The sequence below is a fragment of the Rhinatrema bivittatum genome, chromosome 13, assembly GCF_901001135.1.
Source record: "Rhinatrema bivittatum chromosome 13, aRhiBiv1.1, whole genome shotgun sequence".
In the NCBI taxonomy this organism is placed as follows: domain Eukaryota; kingdom Metazoa; phylum Chordata; class Amphibia; order Gymnophiona; family Rhinatrematidae; genus Rhinatrema; species Rhinatrema bivittatum.
In genome coordinates, this window is record NC_042627.1 from 29,927,503 (window position 1) to 29,938,926 (window position 11,424).

At 40.1% G+C, this 11,424-nt stretch overlaps 1 protein-coding gene across 3 annotated transcripts in view; it reads left to right on the forward strand.

Moving 5' to 3' along the window:
- The window catches only part of LOC115075369 (nuclear receptor ROR-alpha-like), a 131,780-nt gene extending 125,713 nt beyond the window's left edge, over positions 1-6,067 (forward strand). For all 3 annotated transcript variants that reach the window (XR_003852475.1, XR_003852476.1, XM_029575690.1), the window contains one exon: positions 5,557-6,067. Coding sequence is in view for 1 of the 3 variants with exons in the window: in XM_029575690.1 (XP_029431550.1) it covers positions 5,557-5,681 (125 nt within the window). In the remaining 2 variants the exon portion in view is untranslated. The remainder of the gene's footprint in view (positions 1-5,556) is intronic.
- Positions 6,068-11,424: the final 5,357 nt, after the last annotated feature.

Here is an 11,424-nt window from a genome sequence, read left to right on the forward strand (position 1 = left end):
CAGGTGGGCCACCTCTAGAGGCAGCAAAGGGTGGCAGAGGTCTCAAGTCCTCCAGGGTTGGTTTTAAACATGGGGGGGGTGCTATTTCAGACTGCTGTGACCCTCAGCTCAGGAACATCAGGATGCACATTAGTGTCCTGATGCTCCCAGTGAAAGTTAGCTACAACTTCTGAGTTGTATCTAATTTTCCGGAAAGTAATGTGGCTTGCCTTTTTTTGAGTCGAGTCAATTATTTACACAGAATTAACTTATAATGAATTGCTTTGCATACATTTGCATTTATGCATGCAAAGCATCTCATTAACATATCTACATTATTTTGGGTAAAATTGTGTGTGATATTGTCGTAATAGGTGTTTATCTCATGATAAACAGTGAAATATACCCCATGATTCTTCCTTTACATTTAAAGTTAATACAAAAAATAGGATAATAGGATATGTTTAAATAGATGTTACACATTCATAGGCCATTAGAAACCAGGGAACAGGTGAAGCAGTTAATAAGTAATTTTAAATATATCAATATTTTTTATGAAAAAACATGGGGTCATCTCTGTTCCCACATACTCTAGACAGAGTAAAAGGGACGTGCAAGCCTGATGGAAAATAAACCAAAACAAGAAAATATATAAAAGAAGATCCTGAATATGTTTGCATTTTGTTATTATTAAGAGGAAATACATTTGGAGATGATTCTAGGAAAAAAAAAAGATTACTTGAAATCTCCATTGTCATCTTTAATTAGTAACAGGAGCAAAATAAATTCTAGCTAAATATATATTTAGTTTAATATGCAGAATTCTAGACTGGATATCAGATGGAAAAAAAGAATTGACTATCAAGTTTGGAGTTTAGTAGACAAACCCAGTAGCTCACTGGCAGTGCTACACACTGTCCCATAGGACCTGCGTCTGAGCCCCAAACCTAGCTTCTGTTTCTCGGGCTGGCAGGGGATGCTGCAGATGCAGCATTTATAGCACATGGGGGAAAGGAGTATTAGTCAGTACAGAGCAGTGACACCTAAAGCCCGATATTCAGGTGTAACCCTTCTTTAGTGTACGAGTCAGGTAAGGAGGGGGACATAAAGTTATTTATAAGTTCTTTGGGGCAAGGACCCTGGCTAGCTTTTTCTTCTCTTCCCATCCCAAGGTATAGGTTCTTTGGACTAGGGGTGGAAAGGAGTCCTCTTCAGTCCCAGTACGGGGTGGTTGGAGTGTTTAGCTGATTTTCCCTCATTGTACTGTGAGCCGTGTGTTGAGTGCCAAACAAACCACACTGGGACTACGTAGGCAGTGTCCAAAATAAATCTTTACTGATTCAGTTTCGTTGAATGGCACAGTTAAATATAGAAAATCACACACCACAGTCTCTGCTGCACTTTTTCCAATTATAGCTCCTTTCTCCTCTATCTGTGCATTAGTCTTTATTAAGCCAAGGATCCATCCACACTTCTGGATTAGATTGTGCAGTGGTCCCTCTGGGCTTGCCCCCCCCCCCCCCCCGGCTGGACGGGAAACCCCTCTCGATGGCACAAAAATCTATTGGCACGGAATTTAATGTCTCTCTCCCTCAGGGCTCTGGTAGACACCAGATGGGTGTCCTCCCTTTAATGTGGATCTTTTACTAACATTTAGTAGATTAATCTTCTGGTGGGATCCTCCAGGTGATAGGAATCCTTGGCAGACTGCAGGATTTAGTAAAGCACAAAAGATGTTTGCAAGTTAGTCTTGAATATTTAACAACTTATCTAATATTGGGAGAAAAGGACTTGTTGAAGGGGAAGTATACACTTTTATAGGCATTGTAAAAATTAAAAAAAAATCCTTTCCTCTGGGTATTTACCACCCCCAGGACTGATGATTATAAGTGACCCTTGCTGGTAAAAATACTGAACATAACTAAAGTTCAAATATCGCAGGGTGGTATGATGGTCCTTCTCTCCCAATATTAGATAAGTTGTTAAATATTCAAGACTAACTTGCAAACGTCTTTTGTGCTTTACTATTGTCTCGTATGCATTATTGCTGGACTTTTTGTGGGGGACTGCAGGATTTACTAGTCCCCTTGATGGGCAGGAAGAGGGGCAGATAATCACTTCCTCCTAGATATTGAAAAACAAATATTTTTTTTTTTTGCAAAATCATTTTTTATTGTGAAGACATACAATATCTCAGTTACAGAAAAAACATAACAGTGAACAACACTATCAATACAGTAACCAGTTTAACAAAAAGGTTATGGAAGCCTTCTTTTCTTTGTTTATGCAACATCCCCCATCCCTGGATAGTACTAAGAATCCCAATCCAATCAAACCAACAAATTCCCAAACGCTCCAAGCGCATCACTCGATACCCATTCAACCACCATTCACACCACCCCCAATCATAACCCCTCCCCTCCCCCCAATCTCGCCCAGCAACCCCAAAGCTCATAACCAAAAAACGGGCATGGATAAATACAAACAATATAATCAAATTAAATTGTAGAGCCAGAAGAAACATTAGAGTGCCAACATGTACGATAGCCTGCTGTGAGCAAGTGACCTTGAAAAACTGGCAATAGAAGAGAATGGTATTGCGCCCAACAGTCAGCATATTGCTTATCAGTATTCTTAGGCGAAGTAGTAAAATCCATCCTCTCCAGGAGCATCATGTCCATCATTCGTATATGCCAGGCCGTAATAGATGGCCTCCGTAAGGGATCAGTCCAGTCAGCCAATATCACTCAACAAGCTAGCAAAAGTGCAATCCTACTGAAGCGATCCTGGGCCCCAGTACATTTTATAGGCATCGCCTGTGGTCCAGCCAGGAGGAGCGCTGCTGACAGTTTAAGAGGAAGCTGAAGACATTTAGCAATACAGTCCATGACCTGATCCCAAAAAACCTGAAGAGTGGAGCAAAATATCAACCGATGGAGCATAGTACCCTCCTCCTGGAAACATTTAATGCATAGTGGAGAGGAAAGGCGGCCCATTTGAAAACGCCGCACATCGTCACAAATGGTATGGTGGATAATCCTAAAGTGCAAGTCACGCAAACCACCATCCTTCAGGCGCTTATGAAGAGAAGTAAAACAGGAGTTGAGTGAGGTAACCACTATATCCATTACACACACTGGTTCCCAAAAAGTGGCTAAAAGATCAAGGTGCGTGGTAGGCAGTAGGCTTTTTATCAGTCCACTCCAGCCTTTTATAGAATTATGGTAATATGCGACTTGAGACAAAGTATTAGCGAAAGCACTTTCCTTCAAAAACTCCGCCGGTTGCCAATCGAAGGTCTGTAAATAATGTCGCGCTTGAAGATAAGCGAAAAAAAACTTAGGTCGTAACTGAAAACTTTTAACCATAGTCTCATAGCTTAGCACTTGAGGGGTAGCTTCCTCAAAGTAATGAAAAGCATACATAAGACCCCGGTGGGCCCACATTTGAAAAACCCCATTGGCACCCACGCCCGGCTGAAAATCACAGTTACCCACTAAAGGGGTGAACAATGAGAAAGGGCTATATAGATGATAGAGATTGCGGATCCATCTCCAAGCCCTTCTACATGGTTGCACCAAGCATTTGGGAATAGCCAGCTGTTGTAACTTGGCCGCCGGCGCTTGTACTAAATAAAGGGGAGACCAAGGTTGAGTCATGCAAGCCAGCAGTCCCTCCTCACAACAAGTATAGTTATCGATAATCCATTCTCCAATAAAACACATCTGACAGGCAACATTGTATATACGAAAATCTGGCAGTCCCATCCCTCCCTGTGTCTTAGGATACGTCAAAGTTTGATATATAATCCGAGCTCGCTTACCCACCCACAAAAATTTAACCATCCCCAATTGTAATTTCTTAAGATCACTGGCAGTAAGCCAAATCGGAAGCATATGAAGCTTATATAGCAATTTAGGAACAATCATCATCTTTAGTAACGCACAACGTCCGGAAAAGGTGAGAGGGAGAGACTGCCAAGCCTGCAGTTGTTGCCTAAGGTTAACCAAAACTTCCCGGATATTGAGCTCATATAGTTGATCCACAAAAACAAATCTTATTTCCCCAACTTAGGTAATTAGATAACCAGGAAATTCTCTGCAGCAGGTCACTACACCCTTTTCCTCACTGAGGCAGATCTTCCCTTATCACTAGGTGTCTTCAGCTCAGGGTTCCCCAATCCCTGGCTTTGGAAAGGCCCAGGCCTCCAGTAGGGCTCCTCTAAATAAATGTTCAAAATCCCAAAATACTCCCGGAGCAGCCACTCTGCACCTCATGAGGAGACTACAGCGGCCGAGCCCTTTCGCCTGTCCTGGAGGGGTCTTGGAGGGTTTCTGAGGCTCCAGGTAGGCGCAAATCAACTCAGAAAAAATACAACCTCTCTCTCCGACGTCCAAATAGTACTGCCCCCAGAGCCTATGTCAGAGCTTTGCTATAAAACCTCAAGACCAGGGGTATCCATTACAGCTCCATCAGTGGGAGGGCTGTCCATGAATGGATACTCCCCTAATTATCTCTCTAACTGCATTTGGCTGTTACAGGACCTATTAGTAACCCAAGAAGTGGTCTGGGTTACACAGGGCCTTTTGTCTGGCTGAGTTTGGGCTTAGCTGTACAAATGATGCCATTCCAATATCCAGCTGCGCTGAGCAGCCAGCACTTATCTGGCTAACGTTTTATCTGGTTAAAAAGCTGGGTAAGTTGGGGGCAAGGCAGGGGCGTTCTGGGGCAGAGTCAGATAACTGGATGAATGCTAATATTCAGCCATATCCGGATAAGGTAGCCAGATAACTTTAGGACTGCATGATAGTGGTCCTGAAGTTAGCTGGATAAACTTTTCTATCTGACTTTTGAAATAGCTTTTTATTCAGCTAAATTTGAAATCCAATCAGTGGCTGAATATCAAGCCCTGGGTGACCAGACCACATGTACTGGGTTCCAGAAGGAGCCGTGGTATGTGGCTCCTAGCTCTCACTGCAATAGCTGCACTAGAATGGAGGCAACGTATATAAAATTAATGGGAAAAAAATCTGGGTAATTGGAAATAAAGGCTTATGGCATTATAGTCTTACATAGGCTGGTTCTGATTGAGCTGGAAGCCCAAAAAAGCAGGAAGAAAACTGCTGGGTCAATAAAGAAATAGGTTGGTGCTATGGGCCTACCGTATCTGATAATGTGACTGAAAAGTCAGTTTTAGCCTTTGATTTACTATGAGCCCACATCATGAGTACTTTCTGAAAATAAAGCCCCAATATCTGCTTTTAACTAAAATGAAGTCTCATTCTGTTACCTCATAGTAGACTTACTTGTTATAGCATGCAGAACCGCAACACCAAAGTTACATCAAATATCAAAAATCACATTATTCCATGACATGTTAGTTATATAAATTATTCTGCAGTAATAATTAAGTATTTTATGTTCATCACATGCTTCATTAAGCATTCTTGATTTGTTCTTTTCTTCCTTATATTCCCTTGCTCCCAAATAATTATGATATTAGAAATAAAACGTTTGTTTTGGAATGTGAAATGCTTCCAGTGCTGACTTCTTGTTTAATTTCTTTTCTTCTTCCAGGATTGGTTCCTCATTCTATTCCCTACCTTGTACTTAGCCATGAGACGGCAGGCAAGTGTCTGCTGCTAATGGCATTTCCAAGTGCCTGGATTAGCAAGAAGAGGGAGGTGAGGAGTGGTGTATGACACCCTCTCGGAAGACGGAACACATCATTTCCCCAAGGTACCTGGCATTCAAGTACTGGGGGCATGGCATAGTGAAAGCACCTCTCCACACAGCTTTCCCTGTGGCCAGCCAGTGCTGTGTCAGAGAACCGTCAAAGCTCTGACAGTCTGTTTTTGTGTTTATTTTTAAGATGAATGGGGGGTGGGGGGACAAGCAACTGCATCAGCAATTTTATTTGAACACCCTCCACAGTATTTTTAAAACTGCTGCTTGCTTGATTAAAAGGTCTTTACATTAATTGTGAAAAAAGCACAGTGTATTTTGTTGTTGTAAATTGACTGTTCAAACTTGAGTATTTGTCAAAATAAAATGTATAAGTTGGAAGTAATGTCTTATTTTCTTCTGTGTTCCATAATAAATAAATAAAAGTATGATACAGAGGTCCTGAACATTATTTCACTGAAGTTCAAGGTCATAGGTCATCAGTGGGGACTATTGGCATTGAGGAATTTGAAGGCTGATCTTTGTGAGCATAGCTTACTTGAAAGGATTTGGACATTGCTTCATATTCTCCTCAACTCATTTTCCATTCATTAATGCGAGAAGGTTGTTTGTGGTAACTCAGCAATGGAAACATGGATTATAATGTGTCTGTGGTAAGGCCCCCATCACAAATATTTCCAACAGATTGTAAAGCATTTACTTTATCAAATTTCTTCTAAATATATCTTTTTCTTGGTTCTAAAGTTAAATATCTGGTACTGCTCTGATTAACAGTACTGAGTCTATGTTTTATGACAGACTTCAAAAATGCCCTATGGCAATATCTGACAACATGCATTGTGTCCTTATCTTTAACCAGACTCCAGAATCACACGATCCCCACAACAGACAGACCCCTCAGTATAAAGTGCTGTGATGTAAAAGAGCACATGTTTTGATTTGTATAAATGTACATGTTATTATCTTAAATTATTAAAGAAGTAGGGTTACTCACTTGAATATTGTAAATAGAGCCTTAATGATGGTGCACTTAAAGTGATAGCTGTAAAGAGAATCTTAAAAACAAAAACAAAACCCAGTTCCCTTCCCTTATGCATTCTGCAGAGAGCATGTGTGGCTCTGCTATTTTTTAGCTCTGCTGGAGACAGGCAGAATTAATTCAGATTTACTGTCTGTCGAGGCAGAGTATTATTTTCTGCCTAAATGTTTGACTTTCCTCATGGTTAAACTACCCTGTTCTTTTAGATTTAGATTTTCCTTTGTATTTCATGTGTAAAAAATAAAAAAAGAGAGACTACAGTCTGTATTTATTGCTAGTATCTGCCCTTTCCCATTTCTACGTGATTTCTACAAGCAGTGAATGCAGGTGATTGATTTTATCTGAATTTTTTTTTTTGGACTGGACATTAGAACATGCCAGCAATTAATGTTTCCAGTGCATAGATTTCAAGTTTGGTTGGATTGGAATTTAATTTGTTTCATTTGAGTGCCTATTTGTGGTTTTGATTAATTGCTTGGTTCTCTAATAAAATCTTGCTGAAGAACAGAAAGAGAATATTCTTACAGTGGGGTTACAAATCCGAACCCTGGCTGCTGCCTTCTCCTGTAACTTTGCACAGTGGGCCATTGCAGACAGCTTGATCCATTCTCTAAAGGACACGCCCAACACTCTTGCCAACTCTCCTGGCCCCTGGGTTCCATAAGCCCACTCAGCATCCTCCAAATCTCAAACTACTCAGCTGTATGTAAGGAGTTTTGTTTCCAGAACACAACCCAACCTAGATGAGGAATTTTCACAGTAGTATCTCATACATGACATGCTTGTGATGCCATTAGCAGTAACAAAAGAAATTAACAGTATCACTAAGCTACATGTTTTATTTGCAAGCTATGTAGTAATAAGAGCATAGTGAACATTTTACAAAGGAAAGGAACAGAAAACAAGATGTTAAACAGAGAAAAACAATACTAACAATATCTAAGGTTAAATCTTAAATAAAGCAAAATTAATAGGTTTCCTATCCAGTTACTCATTAGAATTAGCAGAGCCCATTGTTTATCCTTCCAAATATACACTGACTGGACACTCAAACGTAAGTCTTTATTCTGCAAATGTTTCCTTCCCATGTGAAAAAATGTGTAATTTAAGAAAACATGGGGACAATCAGAGGACAACTGGCAGAAAAGGGATAAAGCCAGTATGGTCTGTAGTCCTGTAGAAGGAAGGGAAGATGGGCAGACAAGAAGGGCTTTACAGTCTGTGTTTCATCATATTTGGGTTTAGTGATAAACATGTAGTATGTTAGAGTATTAAACTTAGATCAGAACTGAATCACACTAAGACGAGGGGGAATGACAAAATGGTGTCAATAAAACTGAAAGTATGGTCTAGAGCAGGGCTTCCCCGACCTGTCCTGGGGACCCCACAGCCAGTCAAGTTTTCAGGAAATATATATATGAATATGCATGAGATAAATTTGCATATCATGGAGACTCAGTATATGCAAATCTTCCTCATATATATTCATTGTGGGTATCCCAAAAATCCCAAATGGCTGTGGACTGGTTTGGAAAGCCCTGGTCTACAGTTTGGAAGTTATTCTTCAGTGGGGAAAAAAAGTATAAAATCATGCATGCATTCAGACACTTTGAAATTGTGTGATCATGCATCACACAAGAAATGGTACATAATGCCCTATGATTCAACAGGATTTAGATTCCTGCAGAAAATCTGTTTTCATTTGCAGGTGCCCACAGGAGATGTTATTGTTTTATCTAAAGCTAGTTCAGAGAAGGGCTACTGAAATGGTGTGGGGTCATCATCAAAAGCCCTGTGATCAAACTTAAGGATCTAAATATGCATACTCTAAAGGAGAAAAGAAACAGGAGGGATATTATAGAGACATTGATACCTCAAAAGTATAAATAATGGGGGTGTGCAAGGCCTTTTTTTTTTTTTAGGTTTGGTTTTGATTTTGTTTCATTGGTGGGGCTTTTTCTTAAAAAAATGAAATTTCATTCCTTTTTCTTGTGTTTCATTTTCAAAGTGAAAGCATATCCCTAATAAATATTGCACATGGAACAAATGTTTTTCAGTGGAAATAAAGTTCTAAAACAAGAAACTTCAAGGGGCTAGACAGGAGTAATATAAAAAAATATTTCTTCATGGAAAGGGCAGTGGATGCATGCAACTGCTTTCCTGAGGATATGGTGGAAGTAAAAACAGTGGTGGAATTTGAAAATGCATGGAATAAACACTGAGGATCCCTAATTGCAAAGTTGTTAGTCGAAAGCCAGAGATCTAATGGGATCTCTGGCATTGCAGCAAGAAATAAAACTGGGCAGACTAAATAGACATATGATGGCAGAAAAAGGCCATATGGCCTGTCTAGTCTACCTATTCACACAACTGCTCAGCACTATAATCCCTATCATACCCACAGAGATTTTCTGTACTTGTCTCATGCATTCCTGAATAGGGATGTGAATCGTTTTTTGACGATTTAAAATATCGTCCGATATTTTTTAAATCGTCATTAATCGTTAAAGAGAGCGATACATTAGAAATTCCACCGATTTATCGTGAAAAAATCGTTAATCGGGTTAGTGCACATTAACGGGAGTTAGGACACAACCTAAAAACCCACCCCGACCCTTTAAAACCGCTCCCTTAGCCTCCACCACCCTCCCGACCCCCCAAAAAACGTTTTAAAATTACCTGGTGGTCCAGTGGGCCCTGGGAGCGATCTCCCGCTGTCGGCTGCCACTAATAAAAATGGCGCCGATGGCCCTTTGCCCTTACCATGTGACAGGGTAACCGTGCCATTGGCCGGCCCCTGTCACATGGTAGGAGCACTGGATGGCCGGTGCCATCTTTAAAAATGGCGTGGACGATTCCTGTTCCGATTCACATCTCTATTCCTGAATTCAGATACTGTCCTTGTCTCCACCACCTCCACTGAGAGGTTGTTTCATGCATCCATCACTGTTTCTGTAAAGAAATACTTCCTTAGGTTATTCCTCAGTCTTTTTCCTTTCACCCAACTCCTATGCATTGATATCTCTGAAATATTTAAATGTCTCTATCAAATTTCCCCTATTTCGCCTTTCCTCTGGGGTATACGTGTTTAGATCTTTGTCTGTCCCCATAAGCTTTACAGTGAAGATAACTTACCATTTTAGTAGCTATCATCTGGACTGACTCCATCCTGTTTATATCCTTTTGAATGTGTGGTATCTAGAAATGTGTACAGTATTCCAAATGAGGTCTCACCAGGAACTTCTATAGGGGCAATATAAATTCCTTTTTTTCTGCTGACCATTCCTCTCCCTATGCACCCAAGTATCTTTCTGGCTTTTGCCATTGCCTTATCCACCTGTTTGGTCACCTTGAAAGCATCAAATATGATGACCCCCGGATCCTGGTCTTGCTTCATTCACAGAATAATTTCACCCCTATGTACCACTTCAATGGATTTTTGCAGTCCAAATGCATACTTGCATTTTTTAACATTAATGCTTAGCTGCCATACTCTAGACTATTTGCTAAATCCCTCATATTTTCCACACCTTCCTGGCAGTCTGCCCTATTGCAAATTTTGGTATCATCCACCAAAAGACAAATCTTTCCTGATATTACTTCCACAATATTATTTAGGAAAATATTGAAAATAACTTGTCAAAGCATCGATGCCTGAAAAGAATCTGCCAAAGAATCAATCCCTACAGCTAACCACTAGTAAAGCTTCCCTCCATGGAGTGAGCTCCATGTATTACTACCCTTGTCGCTTCTTATGCCACCTGTTTCTAACCCAATCAGTCATTTTAGGGCCCCATATAAAAGACTCTTAGTTTCTTTATAAGTCACCTATGTGGAACTGTGTCAAATGTCTTACTGAAATCCAAGTATATTATAACGCTCTACCCTGATCCAACTCTCTGGCCATCCACTCAAAGGAATTAATCAAATTTGTCTGATAAAACCTAGCTTTAGTAAAACAGTGCTGCCTTGGATCTTGCAGTCTGTTGGATTCCAGAAACTGCACTATCCTCTGTTTTAGTAGTGATTCCATTTATTTGCTCACTACAGAGATTAGACTAATTGGCCTGTAGTTCCCAGCTGCCTCCTTACTTCCACTTTTGTGAAGAGGAACCACTCCCTGTCTCCTGTCCTTGAAACTACTCCCAACTCTAAAGAGGCTGCCAGAACATCTCTAAGTTTCCTTAAAACCCTCACTGTATCTCATCGGGTCCCATTGCTTTATCTACTTTACATTTATCTAGCTCCTCATAAATACACTTTTCTAAAATTGAGGTGTACTCCACTTCCAATCTTGTTTATGTCTGTTTTCTGTAGTCCTAGTCCTGGCCTTTTAATGGATACTTTAGAGAAAAATTTAAGTCTGCTTTTTTCTTGTCAGCTTCTACATACAGTTTTTTTTTATCCCCTTCTCCTCGGAGTCTCACAATGCCACTTACGCACGTTCTCCTATCACTAACATCTAAAAAAGTCTTGTCCCCCATGTTTTATCTTTGCTATTTTCTCTTCTTAGCTCTCCAGACTACTTTCCCAGCGTCTCTTAATTTTTTCAGATATTGTTGCCTGTCTTCCTTTTCTGTAATCTGTTGTAGTTTTTGAATGCTAACCTTTTTTTTCTTATAACTTCAGCCACTTGTTTAGAAAACCAAAGCAGTCTTTTTTTTTCTTCTTACCTTTATTTACTTTTTTTTTTTTTTTTTTATCAAAAAGGTTAGTTGCCT